Here is a 26,413-nt window from a genome sequence, read left to right on the forward strand (position 1 = left end):
AGTAATCAGAGAGAATTGGAAGATGGGAGGCGTATGGAATTAAGTTATGAGAGAGAGGGTCAGAGGAGTAACAAGAGTGAATCGGAAGATGGGAGGCGTATGTGTTTGAGTTATGAGAGAGAAGGTCAGAAGAGTAATCAGAGAGAATCGGAAGATGGGAGGCGTACGGATTTGAGTTATCAGAGGGATTATAATAGTCATAATATGAAGGTTATCAAGGTGTCGTTATCGAGCCAGAGTATTTCAGATTCACAGGGAATCGGGTAAGTTAAGTGGACAGGCCGAAGGTAGAAGATGAACTGGTATTTATTATAAGTAGTTATGTAGTGAAAGTAGATTTAAGGATAGTGTGATTGTGACCTAAGTGAGATATTTAAGTAATGACGTAGTCGTAGATAATGATGTAATTAATGGTAGCAGTAAGTTAGACGTAAGAAGTGTTCTGTTAAGTGATGTATGTACTTATAATACTGAGAATACACTGTAAGTAAGTAGTGAGATAGTAACTCCGATGATGGAAATTGTGAAGGTAAGCATAGGTAATATTAAATATTATAACAGCCGTTGGGTAAGTCAAAGTGAGTAAATAAAATTATAGCGGTACCGATCATAAGTAAAGATAATTGTAAGTTTCAGCCATGCCTTGTGGTACCAAAACTTGTGTATTCAGTTGTTTGAGGAGCTGACTTGGTTGCAAATCATGGAAGTAGAATAGACTTTAATTTAGGTAGTGTGTGTTTGTTCTGGGATATAACTAGCAAAGAAGTGCGTATTAATTATGATGGTCTGAGGTAAGTGTGTTGGTGACGTGTGTTCTTTGAAATATATGAGAGGTAAGTGAAGTTGTTCCTAGTGAGAGGAAATGTTTTGTTGGGTGTGTTACGTGCCTGTACGACCAGTATCCGAGGGATAGTCGGTATGAGGCAGTGACGTGAGGTGATTTGGGTGAATTACAGGAGGAGTAATTGGGTTCGATGTTAGGTAAGCATCGAGATGTATTTAGTGGTAAGTGAGGAAGAACACGTATTTGAACATAAATTTGTAGTACATGACCATTCATCGTTTGTGGGAGGTAAGTACCCCATTCAACTTAAAAATGCTAGTGACGTCTAAGAACAAATAAACATTATGCTGGATTACGGAATAATTGAACCATCTTGTAGCCAGAGTATTGTTTCTTTAATTGTTGTTGTCAAGTAGGATGTGATTTTTTGAGATATGTAAGTTTATAAGGGCAAAATTGATTCAGTTTGAGTGACAGAGTGCTACTCAGAGTTCCATTTCATCATCTGCAGAGGCGGGAAATATGTTGAAGTTATTAATTTTTATCAGGGGTATTTCACTATTGTGAACCGTATCGGGGAGTGTGCATATTCCTTAAATTCAGGAAGGGGACATTGTCGGTATTTATAGTATTATATATGTAAAGAAGTACGTCACGTGAGATTTGTTGAAATAAGAATAAGATGATTAATTTTTGTAAGAAACTGGCAAAATAAAATTAACATACATGAATTAGCGTGTGAACCAAGTGTCGTATTGGTGCATTGGAAGAATAAGTGCTACATTGTCATGTACTGTGTGACAAAACTGAGAACAGGACATTGGACAGTTATCTGCGATAACCATATGCGAGAAAAGTTCTCATATAAGTGAATTTTCACAAAATATTTTGATATGTAAAAAAAAAAAAGGAGAAGAATGTTGTATATTGATTGAAAATTATTTGTGTGTGTTAAATTAAGGGCTATGCTCTTGTGTATTGTATGAGAATGGGACACTGAACAGTTAACTACGATGGCAATGTGCGAGAAGAATTCTCATGTGTGATGTATTATAAAATGTATGGATGTTGAAAAGGAAAATTATTGTTGTATACTCATTTAAAGTGTTTATCTGTGTCAGTGTTATATATATAATTTTGTTCATAAATCAATCGATTCTTTGTTCTTCGATTTATTTATGAGGGAGGCGAATTGTAACGGTTCAAATCCCGTTACAAGATGATATCTGTATTTTTATTATTGTATGATTTTATCTGTATTTTATTATTATTATTATTATTATTATTATTATTATTATTATTATTATTATTATTATTATTATTATGTCAGTATTATTATTATGTTATCTGTGATATTGTACTATTATTGTAATTATCCGTTTTATTCAATTTTGCAATTGCCTGTTGCTTGCAAGATTGCAATTAGATGTATACATATATACGTATGTGTAGTATAACACTCAATACCTGTACAGTGAGAATTGTTGTATATATCAGAGATTGGAAGTGACGTTGGTATATTGCGACACCAGTGGAGATTCTGCCAAGTCATCGCCACTCCATGGCTACGTCATTGTTTTTATTTAGATATGCGCGCATCGACTCAATCGCCGCGGGGCTATTTCACCACTGTGTGTAATATCTGTCGCGTAGGTGGGAGTATGTCATTGTTATTTCTGGAGATTACGTAGCTGTGTCAACCAAAGTCTATATAAGGTGGGTGCACATTGTAGCGTCAGTCATTACTTATACGGATGCAGTACAGTGAAGTAGTCTACTAGATCAAGAGGCCTTGGTTGGCCAGTCAACCAGTGTGAACGAGAGATGGAGAAGACTCAGTGAGCCATTATTGGTCATTGAGAGAGTGAGACCAAATGGTTGGTCCGTCACTTAGTGGAAGACGCGGACGCAAGGCTTACCAAGGAGTCAGAGAGGGCAACCCTGGACCTGCCAAGAGGTCATACCATATTGACTTACAAAGAAGTCAGATGATATGGAGAAGAAGCAGTCGCAAGGATGTATCACCACGTTAGGCGTGACACATCTACAGTAAACACCAGAGCAATGGATTACGTCGTAATTACACTCAAAGTGTTGAAGGTACAGTCAAGTGAATCAGTGAGGGAAATATTTCGTATAAATTGTTAAATGTCCGGTCAAGAAGAATTCAAATTCATGCCTAGTTTCTTTCAGTTGCAATGTCATAATTTCATATTCTCATCTGTTTTATCGCAACAAGACTCACTATTTTTTTTGATATATTATTTAAAGAATATATATTGTTCTATCAAACGAATTCAGAGTTTCATTTCATTGACAGTAAAATATCTTAACCTCAAAATTAATGGGGAAACCGAACGCCAATCTCCTTTTCCCAGAACTTATATGGTATGTTGTCAAAAGTAAGCTTATTACCCCACACCCTAGAGATAGTCAAGAATCTCATTCTATTATTGCTGTACTGAGTGACAGCTGGCGCCCTTCAAATAACGTATGTGTAAGTAAGCAGGTAACAAGTAAGTGTGAGTACAAGGTTCGACAAGTGTGTAATTTATTAATTGAATGTTAATTTTCAGATTTTCCATTTTAAATGAAGATATTCAGATTTTCAATTAAATGCAGTTTTAATAATATTTGTAAAAATAAGTCAGCAATTCAGGAATATGTTCTCATAGTGTGTGTTTGTTTTTGTGTACATCTGTATCAACATGGTTGCTTGAAGAGATGCTGCTTTTATCTCATAGTGATATGGTAGCGGCATAGTATTCGGTATTATTTTGCTTCATAATTGTTTATAGGGGAGTTGAGCATGTTATACCCCTTCATTCCTTATCGCAACCTTAAAATACACTGACTTAGCAAATGTCATGAGATAGTCACCTAATAGCGTGTGGGGCCTCCTCTGGCCCTGCGAACTGCAGTGAGACGCCCTGGAAGTGAGTCGACAAGTCCATGGTAGTCATCTGGACGCAGCTGACACCAAATCGTTTGCATAGCGGCCGCCAATGCTGGTCTGTTCGTGGGTGCAGGATCTATGGCACGGAGCCTGCGTTCCAGGACATCCCAGATATGCTCGACAGGGTTCATATCGGGGCTCCTGGGTGGCAATGGCAGTCGTTGGACCTCCGCTGCATTTTCCTGCAACCATTCCCGGGCGATGTGGGAGCGATGTGGCGGCGCGTTATCATCTTGAAACACCGCAGAACCGTCTGGGCGCTGGAAGGCCAAAAATGGGTGGAGATGGTCTCCGAGCAGCTCAACATACCGCGTACCATTCAAAGTCTCTTCCAGAACAACTAGGGGGCCCATTCCATACCAGGAAAATGCACCCCAGACCATAACAGAGACACCAGCGCCCTGGACTACACCTTCGAGGCAGGCGGGATCCATCGCTTCATGTGGTCTGCGCCATACACGGTGCCTCCCATCGGCATGGTGCAGTTGGAATCGTGATTCGTCCGACCATATCACGTTACGCCATTGTTCCAGTGTCCATCCCTGGTGACTGGCGACAAATGCGCGTCGTTGTGCCTGATGAAGTTGGGTTAACAGTGGCCTCCGAGTGCGGCGCCGAGCGACGGCTCCCATACCCCATAGAACCCATGTTCCTACAGATTGTCCACTGGGAGACGAGTCTAGCACGGCCTGTGTTGAATTGAGCCGTGATTTGTTGCACGTTTGCCCGTCTGTCACTATTGACAATCCGTCTCAGATGTCGCCGGTCACGGTCATCGAGGGTGGCTGGACGGCCGGTCGTTCGTCTGTTGTGGACGGTGACACCCGCATTTAACCATTCATGATACACCCTGGACACGGTTGATCGTGTGAAGCCAAATTCCCGCACCACTTCCGAAGTCGCACTTCCCATCCGTCGGGCACCGACCACCATTCCCCGTTCGAACGGTGTCAGCTCACGACGACGTTCCATGTTACACCTGTCACATGCACAGCCACTGCTCACAAGGTCTCCTATACAACTGCCACTGGCACAGGGGGTGTGTGTTATGCAGACAACACACCTGCGCATCAGTGCTCCTCTATCCCATGATATTTGCTCAGTCAGTGCAGTTATTTATTTTCCTGATCCACGATGATTATAATGCATGTTGTTCGGCATATTTTATGCAAAAACCTTCTTGAACACATTTAACTATGTACGTCCTTACATGAAAGAATATATACATGTATTGTACGGAAAACCGTAGTTATGAACGTGTACTGTACACCCTTCCAGACTTGCGCAATATAACGTCCTGGGCTAGCGCTCGTAGCAGCTGTTTCTAGTGCACGCAGAGTTGTCAGTCAGCTCGTGACTTTGACATGCTTGACCATATGTAGTAATTAGTGTTGTTGAGAAGCTACTGCTGATTTATAATAATAATAATAATAATAATAATAATAATAATAATAATAATAATAATAATAATAATAATAATAATAATAATAATAATAATAATAATAATAATAATGTTATTTGTTTACGTCCCACTAACTACTTTTAAGGTTTTCGGAGAAACCAAGGTCCCGGAATTTAGTCCAGCATGAGTTATTTTACGTCCCAGCAAATCTACCGACACAAGGCTGAAGTATTTCAGCACCTTCAAATACCACCGAACTGAGCCAAGATCGAACCTGCTAAGTTGGGATCAGAAGGCCAGCACCTCAACAGTTTGAGCCACTCAGCTCGGCATTGCTGATTGATGATTGTTTAAAGGGGCCTAACATCTAGGTCATCGAATCATTATACTACTGTTGATCGCCATTATCATAATAATAATACTAATAATAATAATAATAATAATAATAATAATAATAATAATAATAAAAAATAATAATATAATTTCGTATGTTTATTGCTAGCCTAGTGCAGCTCTTGTAAGACAAAACCCTCTGACGCGGGTTGGCTGCAAATCGTGTGTATGGGAAAATGCATGTGTTTGTGGCGGGGGATATTATTGTGTGGGGTGTATGAGTTATAGATATAGGAAACAACACAAACACCCAGTTCTTGATTCGAGGGAGTGAATAATTGAAAATAATCTCCGACCTGGCCGGGAATTGAACCGGTGGCCATCTGAATCGAAGTGCTTTACGCTGACCATTCCGCCAATTTGCCGGAAATAATAATAATAATAATAATAATAATAATAATAATAATAATAATAATAATAATAATAATAATAATAATAATAATAATAATAATAATAAAGGCTGACATAGTTTAGCTTCTTCAGTCAAGCACTACTGATCTGCATTTATGCAATCACCCAGGTGGAAGATTCTCTATCTATTGTTTTCCTAGCCTTTTCTTAAATGATTGGAAAGAAATTGGAAATTAATTGAACATCTCCCTTGGTAAGTTATTCCAATCCCTAACTTCCCTTCCTATAAACGAATAGGCCTATTTGCCCCAATTTGTCCTCTTGAATTCCAACTTTATCTTCATATTGTGATCTTTCCTACTTTTAAAGACACCACTCAAACTTATTCGTCTACTGATGTCATTCCGCGCCATCTCTCCACTGATAGCTCGAAACATACCACTTAGTCAAGCAGCTCGTCTCCTTTCTCCCAAGTCTTCCCAGCCCAAACTCTGCAACATTTTTGCAACGCTACTCTTTTGTCGGAAATCCCCCAGAACAAATCGAGCTGCTTTTCTTTGGATATTTCCAGTTCTTGAATCAACTAATCCTGGTGAGGGTCCCATACACTGGAGCCATACTCTAGTTGGGGTCTTACCAGAGATATGCCCTCTCCTTTACATCCTTACAACCCCTAAATACCCTCATAACCATGTGCAGACATCTGTAGTCTTTATTTACAATCATATTTATGTGATTAGGACTGATTACCCCGATGAAGATTTTACCTTATATTAAGACCTAAAAAAATCCAAACCCCATGGCACTATAGCCTTTGAAGGGCCTTGGCCTACTGAGCGACCGCTGCTCAGCCCAAAGGCCTGCAGATTACGTGGTGTCGTGTGGTCAGCACGACGAATCCTCTCGGACGTTATTCTTGGCTTTCTAGGCCGGGGCCGCTATCTCACCGTCAGATAACCCTTCAGTTCTTATCACGTAGGCTGAGTGGACCTCGAACCAGCCCTCAGGTCCAGGTAAAAATCCCTGACCTGGCCGGGAATCGAACCCGGGGCCTCCGGGTAAGAGGTAGGCACGCTCCCCCTACACCACCGGGCCGGCTGTATTAAGACCTAGGTACTTACAATGATCCCCAAAGGGAACTTTCACCCCATCAACGCAGTAATTAAAACTGAGAGGACTTTTCCTATTTGTGAAACTCACAACCTTTTAACCCCGTGTATCATCATACCATTGCCTACTATCCATCTCACAATATTATCGAGGTCATGATATCCCATACCTAGTTGTACTTCCTCTTATAACAAAAATCACCTCCACCACCATCATCTTAACAGGTGACTCTCCGGGGACTCTCAAACTGCGAGCAGGGGCTCCTCACGTTTATCTTTTCTATCTGACCTTCTAGGTCATCCCTTGTTCTCTTCCGACTCCGACGGCCTTAGCCCCAGCAAGGCGTAGGGAGTCTTTCATTTTCACGCCCTTCGTGGCTCATTTTCTTATGTCTATACCTTCGTCCTTCAAAAAACCACACAACTTCTCTTTTTCCTCTTCTGAGTAAAGATGGGACGGTCGGCCAAATGCACTTCACCATAAAACAGCCATTACCAATGGAGAAAACTTAGGAAATGATCGTAAGTTTTCGAGGATAACGAGAGAACAGAAAAGCGTGTTGTAAGGAACGAACAGTTACACAATTACACAATTTATTTTAACAATATTAAGAATAATCACGTTAAAAGAAGTAAACATTTTACAATCTTGAAAGAAAATTAAGTGCGTATCCTTGAGTAAAATCTTGCAAAGAAATTAAGTGCGTGACCTAGAGCTAAACAACCATGGGTAATGCACATTGAATATTAAATGTAAATAAGACTGAAAACTAGAAAAATACAGCATAAGCCGAAAGAAAAACCATATAAAGTACATTACAGGCTGATCAATGTCAAACCATGATTAAGTATATTAATAATAATAATGTTATTTGCTTTACGTCCCACTAACTGCTTTTCGGTCTTCGGAGACGCCGAGGTGCCGGAATTTAGTCCCGCAGGAGTTCTTTTACGTGCCAGTAAATCTACCGACACGAGGCTGACGTATTTGAGCACCTTCAAATACCACCGGACTGAGCCAGGATCGAACCTGCCAAGTTGGGGTCAGAAGGCCAGCGCCTCAACCGTCTGAGCCACTGAGCCCGGCATGGTTAAGTTACAAAAGTTTTAATAACAAGAAAATATTAAAGTAAAATAAAGATTACAAGAAAACGTTAAATTTAAATAGAGAAAAAAAATTGGTTGACAAAAGTTCAAAAAGACTATTTAACTAGATGGCAGGATCTTGAAAGAAGAGATTTTTCCGTCATTTGTAGCGCTCCGCCAGGGAGAAAAATTAAGTCCAATAAAATGGTTGAAAAACCAAATAGCAGCATTTAGAGCCTTCAGCCATAAAATTTCGATGACTAGCAGAAGAAAAGAAACCGGATGTACAGATCTTTACCCGCGGCTAGACGAACCAGTCATCAGCAATATTTTAAAAGTAAGAGCCATGAGAACTGAATGCTACTGACGAATGCGAAGAAAGGCAGACGAATAAATCGTCGTTAAATGAAGAATTCCAACTGCCATCTGATGTGTTTCTGTAAATGAAATGAAATAAAATGGCGTATGGCTTTTAGTGCCGAGAGTGTCCGAGGACATTTTCGGCTCGCCAGTTGCAGGTCTTTAGATTTGACTCCCTTAGGCGACCTGCGCGTCGTGATGAGGATGAAATGATGATGAAGACGACACATACACCCAGCCCCCGTGCCAGCGAAATTAACCAATGATGGTTAAAATTCCCGTCCCTGCCGGGAATCGAACCCGGGACCCCTGTGAGTCTCCTGCTAGCATTATATTGAACCCTTGAACTTACCATTCCATCGTTGGTCGGCCACGGCTGCTACAGTAGAACAATTTAGAACTCTTAAATCATGGGTCGTTGCGGGAATAAATTCGGTCACGATCTTAACCAAACGATGGGGTTCAGAAGAAAGCCTAACTACTTGAAATGAGGAGCAAAAATGTGCTTACTAACTTTTATTAAACTGAAATAGCACGATAACATAATTAATTTAATAGGCATTCTTGCGGAGAAAAAAATATAAATTATTGGTTTTGAATGTTCCAAACACAGTCACATTACATAACGTCAATTTGTTTCTTACAATGCCGAAGAGTTGCTTCGGAGAAGCTAATATGTTAGTGGACAGCGAAACTGAAAAACTGAAAAGGGGGAAGACCTGAAAACCGGGCGCCTATTATTCCAAACGAGAACTGAGAGTCAATCCACACGATCCGTGGAAAATCTGACTTTCAACAAGTAGAACGCCTGATTTCCTCTCAATTAAGGTTATCCACCAGTCAAATACCCTTCACGGATACGGAACATCCGCCGAATGGACCCTTAATCGAACCAAACTGGCTATCAGTTGCTTTGGATAGGTTGCGAAATATTATGGAAAAGCATGGTGTTCACTACTAGTTAACAGCATCATTCACTATTGAAATAAAATTCCACCATGTATTTGTCATTCATGACACCCTTAAGTGATAAGATAATCCCGATGCTAACTGTGCATCACCCCAAACAGCTGTTCGGAAGGAACCAACAACAACAGGATCCGGGAGGATCTTACGTTAGATCGTTCTAAAGGAACAAAACTGCGAAATGCAGGAAACAATTACTAATCATGCATTTAGAAGAAATGCCAAACACTGAAGTTAATCAAAAAGTGAAAAGTCACTTGAAAATATTATTATTGAACCGATTTTCAGGTTAGAAATGGGTTTATTATGCTTAATAAATTTACCAGTCCACGCTAAAATTTACTACAAATTTAAGGAATTCTTTCCCTTGAAAAACAATGCTACCAGTACAGATCTCTCTATTTACTGTCTGTCCCAACACACTACTTGTAAAGTGATTACTTACTTACTTACATTAACTATGAATAAAAATGAAAATACGACAAGATTAAAAATAAAATAAAATACTGGCTGACGAATCGAAACCGCATTCGCAACTGAAGTCTCACTCTAATACCGTAAGTGTCAATATGCACACTATCAAACGAGAACGGACGTTAAAACGAGAAAACAATAGAGTCCGTAAAAATAAATTAACATCTCGAAGTCATTAACGCTTAACACGCACGACGAATTACAGTAAAAACATTTAATCTATGTCGAGCCGATATCCAACACTTGGACAGCCCTCACTTCTCTGATAGCAGTCCCGTTATCTCAATGGAGAGCTCCGCATTGACCCTCGTCATAAAATCATATCGTATTGTAAATGCTACCTTTCCCCAGGCCGCTTCAAGAAACAAAACAAAAGAAAAACATCTAAACTGAGACTTGAGTGTGTACAGCTACCATCCCAGACCTATCGTCGGGCTCACTTGAAATCTGTACACCCTAACCCTAATCATTATATACATGATGCCTTCCAAATTCTATCGTCGGGCGTGACCTAGGACGTCTCATCATCAGTGACTCCAAGAATAACACGTGACGTCCTAAATCTATCGTCGGGCGTCAAAGTGGGTCGTACCACGTCTCCCTTAACATATCAGGCGAACAGCAATTACAAACAAACTCTGATATTCAACACTAAATTTGGTCAGACAAATACCACACGACGGAACCAACGTCTCTATTATCAAAGGAATGCAAGTCGGAATACAGTAAATATCTACCTCTCGAAAAATACAGTAAGTGTCTACCTCATTAATAATATGTGAATTCAAAAATAAATAGACGTGACGAACGATTCTCCACCTCGAACACAATCTCAGCCTGTGCACTGAAGTGTTAGGGAAGCAAATAAAAATTCCCAACACATGTTTACCCTTTTAGTGGATGCCTTCAAAATAATAATCATCACCACCGCATTCGAAATTCTCAAATCGCCTATCATCAATTCCAACCATCTTATCAATGACCTCTCCAGTGAACAAATTCAATATAACCCAACCGTGTGTCCAAAGTGCTCTTCGATCCTGGAGATCGCACATTTTCTTAACAAAAGTCACTGGATGTTTACTACCCAGACTAACATTTACTAGAGTCATTTTCACTTGGAATCGTTCTATAAATTTACAAGGCTTCACACCCTAGTCGTCTCAAATTCGGATTGATTGCGGAAAACAATACAGCCTGTCTTCACACAGCCTGTTTCCTAAATACTTCCTCTACAAAAATACAGCTTGCCTCAACACACTTTCTCATCGCTTTATTCCAGCGGTATCACTTCTCTCTCATCTCCACGTACATATAAATCCATCGCTCTCAATCCCTTTTCCTTCACGACCCTTTTTCATACTTCGATCCCCTGGTGAAAACGACAACCATTATTAAACACATCTCTTACTTTACTATTATTACAACTTTCGAACCTCGAGAGTCCAAGAGCACACATCGACCTTTCGCAACACTGGTATACACGATGTCTCAAAATTTCCTTCCCAAACTCTAACAAATTTTATTGACATTATCTAAATATGCTTACGATCCTTGTAAATATAACTGGTTAAATGCAATTTAACAGAGAAGAATTTCCTTATCCCGCGGTAAACATTATTATCATTATTATTATTATTATTATTATTATTATTATTATTATTATTGACAAACATTTCTGAATGCAACTGACACCTGAAATTACGATATTCGCCACGACAAATTTACACTTATAACGTTCACAAATCCGCACTTTGAATGATATCTCATCTCAACACACAATTTTAAGCGTCGCATTTTACCGTTCTTGACATGAATTTTACACACTGAAATTTTCACACGCTGACCAAAATTTACAACGCCTTTCGCCTGATAATTACGAATATCGACCCGACAATCATCTGGAAAATTTGTTTAGGACAGACAGTAACTAACTAACTACAACATAATATAAATTAGACAGACCTGCACAATGGTGACATTCTCAGCATTCTGGTTACATCCTCACCAGCAACCTCGTACTTAGCCACTCATTTTCACAGATAACATTTTCATCTTCAAAATATCACTCATCCAAACACTACCCTTCACACACACGATGTTAAAATTACCATATAAATAATGCACTTTCTCTGTAACTTGCACCACGAACTTCCCTCGTCCTGCAGTCGACTACAACTGTCTGATGCTTTCTCAGAGTGGTTTCTCTCTCCGTTGTTTCAATAAGAACAGGTGTTCAACCGATAAAGGGAGCAGAACTCCTCTGTGTAGCTTCCCCCAGACCCTCTTCACTTACAAGAGTACATGAAATGATAAAATATAAAATCTGCTGTGTATATTATCCAGCCTACACCTTCTCAGTTCGTCTGCAAACGTTCAGAACTTCTCCAATCACTTTCTCTCCTTAACCAAATATATGGACCTTAGCCACGAACATGAATTTAGATATTTGTCGGTCAATCTGGCGCGAATTTCCCAAGATGACGGGCGCAAGCTCCCGCGGCTCCAAGTTCCAGATCGACACTGAAAAATCTACGGTGGGGGGGTTTCTTTTATAATTTCAGGAAGGACGCTATCCCCTCTATGAGGCTTAGTTGTGTAATCTGCCAATTTTGCTTCTAATAAACCGATTTTGATAAGACTTGTCCCAGAACTCCGGACAGACTTGCACTTATGTTCGATGTTAACTTTATAATTTTTCTACACTCACAACAGGAGAAATAAATTGTTTATGCCCGTGCGTTTCGCGCGTTTTCTTCTGCCCATGACCTTGGCACGTGTAGCTGGTTCGCTGATCTCACGCTAACATGCACTTGGGCTTAACTGCATTTAAAGTTTTCCCTGGTGTCACTAACTTCACAGAGGGTGTATGAATAATTTTGCTTAGTTATTTCTTCATTTACTATATTATCAAAATCCCTCGTTGTGCAGAATTCCACGACTTTAAAGAATTGTCGGGCACTCGAGTCCCACCGAGGTGTCCCGGCAATTCACGAGCTCGCCGTGAGGAAGAACCTTACCACGCGACATCGGGGCTCGTAGGAGCGCAAAAATGGCTGCCCTCAAACATACAGTAGTTTCTGAATACCAAATAAATATTTGAGAAAAATGAAAATTTTTCTCACCGTAGAATTATGGGTTCAATATAGAGGGATAGAATGTTCTAGAAACGGAAGCCAATAGAATAGAATAGAATAGAATAGAATAGAATAGAATAGAATAGAATAGAATAGAATATTTTTTATTGTCGTTAGGCAACTGGCAGTTGCAATGGACAGAGTCATAGGTGCATAGTTACAAAATATTACAAGTATCTCATTAAGCACAGAAAATAAATACAACTACATACACAAACGTTAAAATAAACATTATTCGTCCAAGAGAGTGATAAATAACTACTAATTTACCAACGTGTTAGGATGGCGTTGGTCTTTATTACCCCCCTTGAAACAAATTTCAACAAATTCAGATACTGAGTAAAAGCTATTGGATGCCAACCAATTTTTAAGGGTTCTTTTGAAGTTGCATAGGGACATATCCTTTACTTGGGCAGGTAGTTTGTTGAATAATTTAATGCCATTAAACCTATAGTTTTCTTGTGTTTTTTCTAAGCCTAACATGTGGTAAATCTGAAAAACTAACAATTACGTTATCACAGAGAATAATAAGAGAATACCAAAATAAATCCGATAAAAGGTCCTGAATAATATTAATAATACTATTCAATAAATAATTTAGGAAAGATCAGATAATAAATTATAAAGAACTACCAATCAAAGGGAAGACAGCGGCGAAAGGTTACATCATCGGTACCAATCAGCGTAAAAGTTGCCGATAACGTCAGCAGCATGTCCAGGTGAGAATAGCCAATAAGAAAATCAGGAATTACACAGGGTCAGCATACCTGACAAAAAATCATAGTTTTCATTAAACCTGTGACATGAACACTCGCCAAGTGGGAACTTGTACTCTTCCAGATTGAAGAGCTACTTGAATTGGGAGCAAATTCAAGGTAAGATTAACATCAATAAATAACGAAGTTGATCAAAAACGAGAGATATCGGGATTTAAAAAGTGTGAATATAAATTTATCATCAAACTGCGAGTACGTTCATGTAAAGCATGAACCAACGAACATCACTGCTTAAATGTACCTACTTTTTTCTGCTGCTGCTGCTGCTGCTGATGATGATGATGATGATTGTTTTTTAAAGGAGCCTAACATCTAGGTCAGGCAGGGATGGCGAACCTATGACAGGCGTGCCACTAGCTGACACGACAACACGACTTCTGTGGTACGTCAGACAACATATCAACCAACATATTTTAATGTTTGTAACATGATGCCTTTGTTGGAGAGATGTAGTGTTTACAGTGCACTATGTCTTCTGGTATGGGCTATATCAAATTTGTTAGTTTCATTGACCTGTCTCTCAGTCTCACCTTGACTTTGACAATATGAAAGTGACTAAGGTATGAGTGATGTTAGTAATACCATTCCTTATGCAGCCAGTCCCTATTATGAATGGTGGAAAAATATCGCTCATAGGGTCGGTTGGTGCATGCATTTCAGTGGGCTTGGCAGACTGATATGTAATAGCAACGGCTGGCTCGGTGAGGAAAGCAACGGGAAACTACCTCACTCCTCATCTCCCTAGTTCGCCTCTTGAGTGACGCCTAGGATATTTATGACAGCTGTTGGCGGAGTTGCAGATGATCATACCAGTCTTCGGGCTGAATACCCAACATACACACAACATGTAATAAATAGGTCGGAATTCTAGCAACATAGCATATTTTGATATTGCGCTTTAATAAAGAAGTGTGTCTCAGTTAAGCCCGCCTCTGTGGTGTAGTGGTTAGCGTGATTAGCTGCCATCCCCGGAGGTCCGGGTTCGATTCCCGGCTCTGCCACGAAATTTGGAAAGTGGTACGAGGGCTGGAACCGGGTCCACTCAGCCTCGGGAGGTCAACTGAGTAGAGGTGGGTTCGATTCCCACCTCAGCCATCCTCGAAGTGGTTTTCCGTAGTTTCCCACTTCTCCTCCAGGCGAATGCCGGGATGGTACCTAACTTAAGGCCACGGCCGCTTCATTCCCTCTTCCCATCCCTCCACAAGGCCCCTGTTCAGCATAGCAGGTGAGGCCGCCTGGGCGATGTACTGGTCATTCTCCCCAGTTGTATCCCACGACCGAGAGTCTGAAGCTCCAGGACACTGCCCTTGAGGCGGTAGAGGTGGGATCCCTCGCTGAGTCCGAGGGAAAAACCGAACCTGGAGGGTAAACAGATGATGATGATGATGATGTCTCAATTAATTCTAGGCCGTATTTTTTTACAAAAATACACCTTATTGTTAAAATTTACATGTTCTTTAAAATGTAATTTTCAGTGATGTTTACAAAATAAAATCATGAAACATTCTGTCGAATGGACTTATGTGTAATGCAATCTAATACCTAAATGAAGTCAGATGATGGGTTTCATGATGATTTTAAAGGAAAATTGCCAATGAAACGCTAAACAGTAAAAATTAATAAACAAGACTTTCACTGATACGCTAGTCGAAAAAGGTTTGCCATCCCTGTTCTAAAACATCAGCCCCACCAAACTTTAACTTTAATTTTAATTTCATTTTATTTAATTTAAACCGGGCGAGTTGGCCGTGCGGTTAGAAGCGCGCAGCTGTGAGCTTGCATCCGGGAGATAGTGGGTTCGAACCCCAGTGTCGGCAGCCCTGAAGATGGTTTTCCGTAGTTTCCCATTTTCACACCAGGCAAATGCTGAGTCTGTACCTTAATTAAGGCCACGGCCGCTTCTTTCCCATTCCTAGGCCTTTCCTATCCCATCGTCGCCATAAGACCTATCTTTTTGCGGTGCGACGTAAAACAAATAGCGAAGAAAGAAGATTTAATTTTAATTCAAATGGACGATTTTCTCCTGTTTAATCAACATTCAGTACTAGAATTCAACTTACAGTTAGCAAACTAACACTGATGATATGTATACGTTTACCAATTTCAGGATACGGAAGAAGATCCGCTATTTCTTTTCGAGAATATTTTTCTATCATCCAGACAGCTGCTTGTCAAAACTATGCAAAAAGTTAACAACAGACGGCACGATAGAAAACTACGTTGCCAAAAGTTTTGTTGGATTTTTCGGTAAGTAAAAAATACAATAATTATGATACCATTATCTTCCAGTTAATCTGGCCTATAGCTTAACTATTTGGAATAAAGTGTAATCTCTTTGTTTAGGGATTTGTAAGGACGCAGTGCATGTGAGTGATAATTAAAGGATAACAATTGATTTGACATTATTTCAACCTGTACCATGTCTCTTCATATTCTTCCTGTCTGTTTGTCTGTCTACGTTAATTTACATTTTGACACTATTAGGGTTTAAAAGGCCTCTCACCGCTGGATACCGTGGTTCAAATCCCGGTCACTCCATGTGAGATTTGTGCTGGACAAAGCGGAGGCGAGACAGGTTTTTCTCCGGGTACTCCGGTTTTCCCTGCCATCTTTCATTCCAGCAACACGCTCCATTCTCATTTCATGGCATCTATCAGTCATTAATAAATCACTTTGGGATTGGCGACCCCATCGTACTAAGAGCCTATATATATTCATTTCATCACATCCCTGACCCAGTCAATGACTGGAAAGCAGGTTGTAGGTTTTCATTTTCAATAATAATGTTATTTGATTTACATCCCTTTAACTACTTTTGCGGTTTTCGAAGAATTTAGAATTTAGTCCTGCAGGAGTTATTTTACATGCCACTAAATCTACCGACACCAGGCTGACGTATTTGAGCACCTTCAAACACCACCGGACTGAGCCAGGATCGAGCCTGCCAAGTTGGGTTCAGAAGGCCAGCGCTTCATTATTGTTGTTTTCTAAAAAGCTAAACAGTTTAATTCAACCGAGACTGAAAAATCGTGGTTGTACTACGTCCATATGAAATTCCCAGAAGTCTTCCCCCAAAGCGAAACAACGCCATCTGTACACAGACCATGAAGGCCCTCGGAGGAACGGAAGATAAAAGCTTTTCCGTAACCTCGGCACTGTGGGATACAGTGGTAAGCTCTACTTCCGGCCGCCTTTGCTCCAAGAATTAATGTGGTACTCAATTTTGGTGCCGGGCTGAGTGGCTCAGACGGTTGAGGCGCTGGCTTTCTGAGCCCAAGTTGGCAGTTTTGATCCTGGCTCAGTCCAGCGGTATTTGATTGTGCTCAAATACTTTATCCCCGTGTTGGTAGATTTACTGGCATGTAAAAGAACTCCCGCAAGGCAAAATTCCGGCCCCTCGGCGTCTCCGAAAATCGTAAAAGTTGTTAGTGGGACATAGGAACAAATAACATTATTATTTATTAAATGTCAAGATGCTGCAACCTTTATTTAATGTCATTATGTAGTCTGAGACCGAGCATATTGGCCGTGCAGTTAGGGTTGCTTAGCAGTGAGCTTGCATTCGGGAGATGGGGATTCGGATCCCACCGTCGGCAGCTCAGAAAATGGTTTTCCGTGCTTTCACATTTTAACACCAGGCAAATGCTTGGGCTGTACCTTCATTACGGCTACAGCTGCTACCTTTCCAATTCTAACCCTTTCCCATCCTTCCGTCGTCGAAAACCGACGTTAAACCACTAGAAAAAGAAAGAAGTATGAGTCAGTACATAAACAAATGTTTATTGCTTATTTCTCGCAAATTACATTTTTAGGAATGATTCTCTTTAACTGGGAAACTGTGAATCTTTTAGTGTGTTTGTGCACGTCTTATATACAATATGATGCAAAATTACCTCTTTGTAATGGAAAGTTATTCTGATAAAATACTGTTTTAAAAAGTATGAAACATTGGTTAACACTAAATGAAAAATATCATTTATTATGAAATTTACTTGAAAGAGCACTATGTTTTAACCTCGACATCTATCAAGAAATTTAAACAAGAAATGTGCACAGTAAATAGCAAATCGTTGAGTTTTCAGGGGAACTATCAACGAGCTAGCTCGTTGGGAACTATGCATCTTTGCACCGTTAACAGCCGCCATATTGAATTTAATAATCGCCCTTAAAACTTATTTTAAAAATATTACAATACTGTCTCTTAGTATAGAAGAAAGTCAGTGTTAACCGCATACTAATTTTCATTAATGTGAGCATTATACTAATAGAGGAAACAAATGTTTAATATTACCAATGTGTTATTATTGTAATATGTGCCTATCCCCTTAAAATAATAATCACCACCAACGCTACTACTAGCAACAACACCAAAGACATCAGGCAATCAACCTTCTATAACCATCCAATGGGAGATTTATGATGACCTCTATTTTAGTAATAATTTTAATATACGCTTAATGTCAACTTGTGATGCTTTCTACAAATTTAATTGTTCACTCAAAGTACACCCATTGAAATCGACAACGAAATAATTTGGAACTCACAAGTTCATTTATGGTATTTGATCCCCACTCCCGTCCATAATCAGCATGCACATGGAATGTACTTTTCACCTTATTTCTACTATATATGTAAATTATAAACTACCTTGATACATGATATGTGAACATAAAATATATTTTATTTCAGTGGGCGTAGTACTGACGTACACGCTATTTACTTTCCTCATTTTTAAACTGAATTTCGGAGATGCATCTGCGACGAAGGTGTGTGCCGTTGCAGGGGCGATCTTCACACTTGGCCTAGCCTTCTCCTTAAGAGCCAGGTGAGTTTTATAAAAGCAAAAGAATAATATTACAATTCCTACCGTCACTTGGTTTAAGGCAGGCATGTCGAAATCGCGGGCCGCGACTGTGTGATCTCAGCTTGTATGGAGAAATAAGTGGAATGCGACCCGCATTCAGAGTGTTCATACATGAAGTGTTTTAAGTGGAATTTCTCATATTTTATGGAATATAAACAGTTTAATTACGTATTTCAACAGTAACAACTCATTCCTTCCATAACTGACTGACTTACTCATTGGTACTGTAGCTTATGCAGGGACGTCGAGCTGTTTTAACCTGGTTATTAGAAAGTACGCTGTGAGACTCACGTGAAAACTGGCTGCCATATTGCAACGAATAAGATTCACTTCATAAAATAATCCAATCATTATTTCGCTCTTTACAAATAAACTGCTCAATAACCTGTGTACAAAGACAACGCAATGAACATAAATCACAACCATGAATCTGGTCCCCTTTATATAACATTTCCGTCCAGTTCTGGAATCTACGTGAATTTCTGTGCGATTAGCAGACATTTGTAATTTCACGTGGACAATAACTTCCATGTTTCGAAGTACCTACGGCGTAGGTGATGATGGTGGTGGTAGTTGTGGTGGTGATTGTTGTTTTAAAAGTGTCGACCAGACGCCTTGGCCTGCGAGATCACCAGACCTTTCACCCACTGAGCACGAATGGGACATTATGAAACGGCAAAGCCAGCGTTACAGATAATTTACAAAGTTTATTCCATCTACTCAAAAGGATCGTTGCCCAGTTATACTTCCTCTTAAAGCAATAATCACCACCACCTCCGACGAGTGTGTAGGGCAGTGGCGTATACTGAGGACTACCAAGACTATCAGTGAAGCCCAAACCTCAATTGATAATGATAAAAGTCTAAAGAACATTATAATGTAAACATCTGGAACATTGTTCGATTTACAAAACTTGAAATCAGTGAGAAATAACGTCGCACATATTTCTGAGAACAAGGCATCGGAGACTGATATTGCAGCCCAGACTCTCGCCCCTCTCCGCTCTACTCACGGCACGCGGCTTCCTGCTATATGCCCCTGATGGGCGCGGGGACCGCAAAGGATAGGTGTGTTAGGCTTCGGTCCGTCAGATCGCCACTATCAACCATGCGTTACTCATCGTATATACCTCCTCACCTCATCCTTCTGACAATTATATAGATAAGAGTGCTGGTATTTCACTTCCGTTTACTTCTACATCCTTGTAGGAAGACACTACAGGGCTGCTGTTATAGGAGCAATATAGTTTTATTTTTATTGGTAGATCTGCTAAAATGAAATGCCATCTTTCAGGTTTAGCGTTTTCTTTTGTTGGTTGGAATCGAACCCGTGATCGTGGGTCGGACACCACCACTGATCTCCCGAGGAAGCTAATTAGCCTAACCAGTGAACGATGGGTACGACCGCTGTAAAATTAAACATTTTTATTATTATAATCATGGGGCATGGCATTTGTACAGGCTTGGTGTTGACCTAATGGATAAAATGAATGGCGAATACGTCATAAACACCCAACAGTATGAGGGGGTTCATTATGAAAACTGAACCGGGGCCATCGGACCAAAGGCAAACGTTGTATCCATTTAACAACAAAGCCGGACTTTCATTTGCTAAACCTTAGGTAACCATCTCCACTGATCAGGGGTTGAGCATTGGCAGTAGCAGAGGCCAGGGCAGTAGCTTGTAAAGCAGCCTTGACAACACAGCAGGCTTCTCCGTTGCAGATCAAAACGCTGAAGGCTTGACGTTCACTAAATCAACCATCGAAAAGAGGTAACCTATGTATAGTGGTAGCCCAAGTCTCAATCCCAGCCTACGCAACTGGCCACTGGTGTATGGTATCTGCCGTGTATGGGAAACTTCGTTTTATTATGGTGGAAGATAGTCTTTTGTCTGAGGTATGAATTCCGGGATGTTGGGTAGAGCACAGGCACACCGCCGAGCCAAGGGAATTAACAGTTTAAGATTAAAATCAATCGACCCGGCCGGGAATTGAATCCGAGATCTGAGGACCGAAGGCAAAGACACTGACCACCTAGCCATGCAAGCAACGAGATTACAGGACCTCTGTTCTCATTCTGATATGTAAAATTGCTGTTTATATAGCTTTGCTATTATAACTTAAGTGATGTTCAGATTTCGTGTAAACTCATAATATACATTTTGTTTAATTTCATGAAAATTCAATGAATAGTGGCAGTAATTCTGACATAAGATAATTAAGTAATAATGAGGTGTGGCCTACGCAGAAGCCTGATGTAGGTAGCAATATGTGATATATCATTTTATGTAAGATATATGTGGAAAGATCATTTAAATTAAAGCTGCTTGGTAGTGTCTGTGCAGATTGATCATGTTCCTGATCCTACCGCAGTTCTTCTCAAAACGAGGTCGCCAAGCACTCATGGCATATGCCTTCATCCTGGCGATTACCGGGCCAGGCAAGAATATGCTTCATAACACGGAAGTTCTATCAGAATCGTTGGCTTGCGGTCAGGTAAGTGTAAATTTGGTTCAATTTTTAACCCTCCATTCACAAGGGCGCAAATATGTATTTGACTATCTCAAATTCTCAGTACCTTTCAGTCTGATGTCCCGTCAGAAGTCTTCAAAAAATCAGTCCTTTCGCACGTCGCTATTGAAGACTGCATGTCGTAAAAGTTTGACATGGGGTGGATTGCACCGCGAACGTTTGTTTGTGTAACTGAATCCCATCGGTTGATTTTTGCGACTAGTTTGCTTTTTAAGTATCAATTGAGGAGTGTCTGTTCAAAAGGTACTATTTCCACCTTAAGAAAGTTGTGGGAAAGGCGCAAGAAACGAAAAACAAAAGGCAAATGGAACGTACCAATGATCGGTTTTGGTACAAGTTTTAAGGAATTACATCTTTCTGGCCTGGACTTACTCATTGCAATCGGTATATATCCATATATATTTATTCAGATAATGCTCGGCTCCATGGCTAAATGGTTAGCGTACTGGCCTTTGGTCACACGGTCCCGGGTTCGATTCCCGGCATGGTCGGGAATTTTAACCATAATTGGTTAATTCCACTGGCACGTGTATGTATTGTCTTCATAATAATTTCATCTTCATTACGAACTTGTCCTCGGACACTCCAGGGGCACTAAAAGCCATACCCTATTCTTACGCTATTCCATTCATTCCATTCAGTGAATAAACACTTCCCATGTAAGGAAGTTGGTTGCCCATGAAGACAAAGAATGCTAAGTACATTTATGGCTATATAAATGATTTCTCAGTATGGATTATGAACATTTCAAGGCTTTGAGGACCAAATTTTTCGTCAACGACTGATAGTTTGAATCTTGAGCGGAATTCTTCGAAGAACTAGGAATTTTTCCTCTTGCACCGAGCACGAGGCCTATAACCTCGATGTTATCCAGTCCGTATTCACGTTGGTAAAAGGGGATAGCTGGTTCGTCAATGCTTTTCTTTTCCTCGTGTACTTCACTGGGCTGGTTAGCGTGTAATTCAAACCGAACCCTTAAGGATCAATAATATATCAACTACTGTAATGCATTTGGACGAAATACTGATTTATTTTTTAGAAATGGAAATAGCACCTTTTGAACAGATACTCCGCAATTACCCATTATTGTCTTATATTCAAAAATATTTTCAGCCATAGTGAAATCTGTATTGTATTCTTTGGTAATGCACTAGACTTGGCGTATTTAGAACTAGAACGTGCACAATATGGACAGTTATACGATAGAATATGGAGGAACGGCGACGCCACTGGAACTGAATTGTTCCTTGAAACTAAGGGAATATACATATTTCATTTCTGAGGCCTAAGTTTCACCGCCATCTAGCACCACGCGTGACGTCACGTAAAGCCGAACATAGCCGACTCCGCTCCGACCCGAAACATTCTCTTACTGTGGCACCCGACAGGGGCCAGCTGCTGCGCGCGCACCGGGACTCGTATTAGTGTAATCATTTAAGAAAATACTGAAATATGTACTTTCACTGTAGTACGCATGATGACATGAGATCATCCCCAGTAGTTATTATTAAAAGTAACTTGAAGTATATTTTAAAATTCGAAGTTCGTTTTTCTTTTCAGAAATATCAATACAAAGTACACAATGAATTCGATATTATATATAACTTTGTCAGAAACATAATGCTGAACTTCAGCGGGATAGGAATATATCATAAAATAATTTTATTCAGAACTGTTCTGTTAGTTTTGTGTCTTCAGTCAGAATCCTTGAAAAAGGTAGGTATACCCTGCTTGTAGTAAGAAGCGACTAAAAGGGGTCCCTGGGGATTTCAGTTTGGGAGCGTGGGTTGGCGACCACGAGGCTCTTAGCTGAGTCCTGGCATTGCTTCCACTTAGTTGTGCCAGACTCCACACTTTAATCAGTCCTGTCCAACCTCTCTTGATCAACTCTTGTTCATTTCCGATCCCGGCGGTATTACATCTGCGAATGCTACGGAGTCTTTCATTTTCACGCCCTTTGTGACCCTTGTCTTTCTTTGGCCGATTCCTTCATTTGTTGAAGTATCGGGCTTCTTCCTTTGATCAGTTTGTTAAGCGTTGATGGTTGCCCAGTTGTATTTTCTCTTAAGGCAATAATCACCACCACCTTCTCTGTCATGGAGACATAAACAGAAATAGAGATAATTACGAGGTTTGGGTTGAAACGGAGATTAACTAAATACATAATTTCTAGGGAGATAACTAGCTATTCACGAATAAAAACTGTGTATATTTTCTTTGTACAATTTTATTATTTACTGAGAACTGATATCTAACCGAAAATTCGTTTTACTTTAATAATAAAGTTACACTGAATTTTAAACATATCGTTTGCTGTCATGAAATGAATAAATATTATTTACAGAGAGTTTTCGAAGGATTCTGACTGAAGACACAAAACTAACAGAACAGTTCTGAATGGTGCTAGATGGCGGTGAATCTTAGGCCTCCCTATCTATAAACAAGAATATGTACTATTTATATCGATGCTTTCACGACCCGTAATTGTAGACATGATAATACGTTTTCGAATTTTTTCTATGTCAGAAAATCTCCTTGTGGTTGGGGGCGGTAGAATAACACTCACGGTATCCCCTGCCTGTCCGAAGAGGCTTCTAAAAGGGGCCCCAGTGGCTCTGAACTTGGCAACGTGGGTTGGCGACCAGGGGCTCTTAGCTGAGTCCTGACATTGCTTCCACTTACTAGTGCCAAGCTCCTCACTTTCATCTACGGTATCCTATCCGACCTCTCTTGTGAACTCTTTTCCTTTTCCGACCCCGACGGTATTAGAGCACTCGAGGCTAGGGAGTCTTTCATTTTCTCGCCCTTCGTTGCCCTTGTCTTTCTATGGCTGATATCTTCATTTTTCGAAGTGGCGGATCCCTTCCATTGTTTCTCTCTGATTAGTGTTACAAAGAAAATGGTTGCCTAGTTGTACTTCCTTCTTAAAACAATAATACCGGGCGAGTTGGCCGTGCGCGTAGAGGCGCGCGGCTGTGAGCTTGCATCCGGGAGATAGTAGGTTCGAATCCCACTATCGGCAGCCCTGAAAATGGTTTTCCGTGGTTTCCCATTTTCACACCAGGCAAATGCTGGGGCTGTACCTTAATTAAGGCCACGGCCGCTTCCTTCCAACTCCTAGGCCTTTCCTATCCCATCGTCGCCATAAGACCTATCTGTGTCGGCGCGACGTAAAGCCCCTAGCAAAAAAATAAAAATAAAAATAAAACAATAATCACCGCCACCGCCTTTGTCAGAAAACAAGGTGAAATTCTTTACGTTTCGCCAGTGGCGGCTGCTCTTCAAGGGCACAGGGTCACGTCCCCCCCCCCCCCCCCCACGGCCAGCCTGTTATGAGCTATGAGCCTCCTTGCTGTCTAGATGCCTTTGCTGGCGAGATGTAGTGTTTACAGTGCACTATGTCTTCTGGTATGAGCTATATCAAATTTTGTTACTTTCGTTGACCTGTCTCAGTCTCATCCTTGGCTTTGACAATATGAAAGTGACTGAGGTATGAATGATGCTATAATACCATTCCTTATGCAGCCAGTCCCTGTTATGAATGGTGTGAAAATATCGCTCATAGGGTCGGTCGGTGCATGCATTTCAGTGGGCTTGGCAGACTGATATGTAATAGCAACAGTTGGCTCGGTGAGGAAAGCAACGGGAAACTACCTCACTCCTCATTTCCCTAGTACGCCTCTTCAGTGACGCCTAGGCTATTTATGACAGCTGTTGGCGGAGCTGCAGAGGATCAAACCATTCGGGCTGAATACCCAACATGCATTGCTGTCTAGGTAGAAATTAAAATTAGAAAATAATCAAAATTAAGTTATTTACGTCATCTTGGCATAAATATATCCAATTGCATGTATCATATGCTTCTATTCTGCCAGTCCCAGTGCTAAATGCATCAGCTGGGCGCAAACTCTCTGTAAGCAATGTGCAAGGAAACCTTCCTGTTACTTTGCTGCTGGGCATATGGACGATGGAGAACACTGCAGACATTACAAGCTCGACGTGTCCAGAGCTCGCTGCTGACACTGTGGGGGACGGCGGATTGGGGGTTTCTAACGATACTATCTTTTCACCGTGCAGTGTTTTAGTAATTGCGAAAGCAAGTGGAGTGCGGTGTGTAATATTTACAATATAAATACAACAATTTAATCGTTATATCGTTATATTTAGTAGTTTCTTCGTAAGGATGAAAACAGTCCGAATGATGTTGCTCTGTTTAATTCAGTGTTCGTTATTTACTATACAATATACTTAGTGTATTCAGTTGACTATTTACTACACAACGTACAATCAATCAATCAATCAATCAATCAATCAATCAATCAATCAATCAATCAATCAATCAATCAATCAATCAATCAATCAATCAATCAATCAATCAATCAATCAATCAATCAATCAATCAATCAATCAATCAATCAATCAATCAATCAATCAATCACTACTGATCTGCATTTAGGGCAGTCGACCAGGTGGCAGATTCCCTATCTGTTGTTTTCCTAGCCTTTTCTTAAATGATTGCAAAGAAATTGGAAATTTATTGAACATCTCCCTTGGTAAGTTATTCCAATCCCTCACTCCCCTTCCTATAAACGAATATTTGCCATAATTTTTCCTCTTGAATTCCAACTTTATCTTCATATTGTGATCTTTCCTACTTTTAAAGACACCTTTCAAACTTATTCGTCTACTGGTGTCGTTCTACGCCATCTCTCCACTGACAGCTCGAAACATACCACTTAGTCGAGCAGCTCGTCTCCTTTCTCCCAAGTTTTCCCAGCCCAAACTTTGCAACATTTTTGAAACGCTACCCAGAACAAATCGAGCTGTTTTTCTTTGGATTTTTTCCAGTTCTTGAATCAAGTAATCCTGGTGAGGGTCCCAAACATTGGAACCATACTCTAGTTAGGGCCTTACCAGTGACTTATATGCCCTTTCCTTTACATCCTTACTACAACCCCTAAATACCCTCATAACCATGTGCAGAGATCTGTACTGTAGCCTATGTTTGCAATCATATTTATGTGATACCCCAATGGAGATCTTTCCTTATATTAACACCTAGGTACTTACAATGATCCCCAAAAAGAACTTTCAGCCCATCAACGCAGTAATTAAAACTGAGAGGACTCTATTCTGTGCATTGGAGTTCACTTTTCTGTATATTCATATCATAACACTGCTGTCAAGTTAAATGATCCACACGATGATGATTATAACAATAA

At 40.3% G+C, this 26,413-nt stretch overlaps 1 protein-coding gene across 1 annotated transcript in view; it reads left to right on the top strand.

The window, feature by feature from the left end:
- The window catches only part of LOC136874534 (DC-STAMP domain-containing protein 2-like), a 168,678-nt gene that overhangs the window by 11,837 nt on the left and 130,428 nt on the right, over positions 1 to 26,413 (top strand). The window contains exons 2-4 of the mRNA XM_068227832.1: positions 15,902 to 16,041; positions 18,484 to 18,619; positions 21,005 to 21,155. Of these exons, the coding sequence (XP_068083933.1) occupies positions 15,902 to 16,041; positions 18,484 to 18,619; positions 21,005 to 21,155 (427 nt within the window). The remainder of the gene's footprint in view (positions 1 to 15,901; positions 16,042 to 18,483; positions 18,620 to 21,004; positions 21,156 to 26,413) is intronic.

The sequence above is a fragment of the Anabrus simplex genome, chromosome 5 (genome assembly GCF_040414725.1).
Source record: "Anabrus simplex isolate iqAnaSimp1 chromosome 5, ASM4041472v1, whole genome shotgun sequence".
In the NCBI taxonomy this organism is placed as follows: domain Eukaryota; kingdom Metazoa; phylum Arthropoda; class Insecta; order Orthoptera; family Tettigoniidae; genus Anabrus; species Anabrus simplex.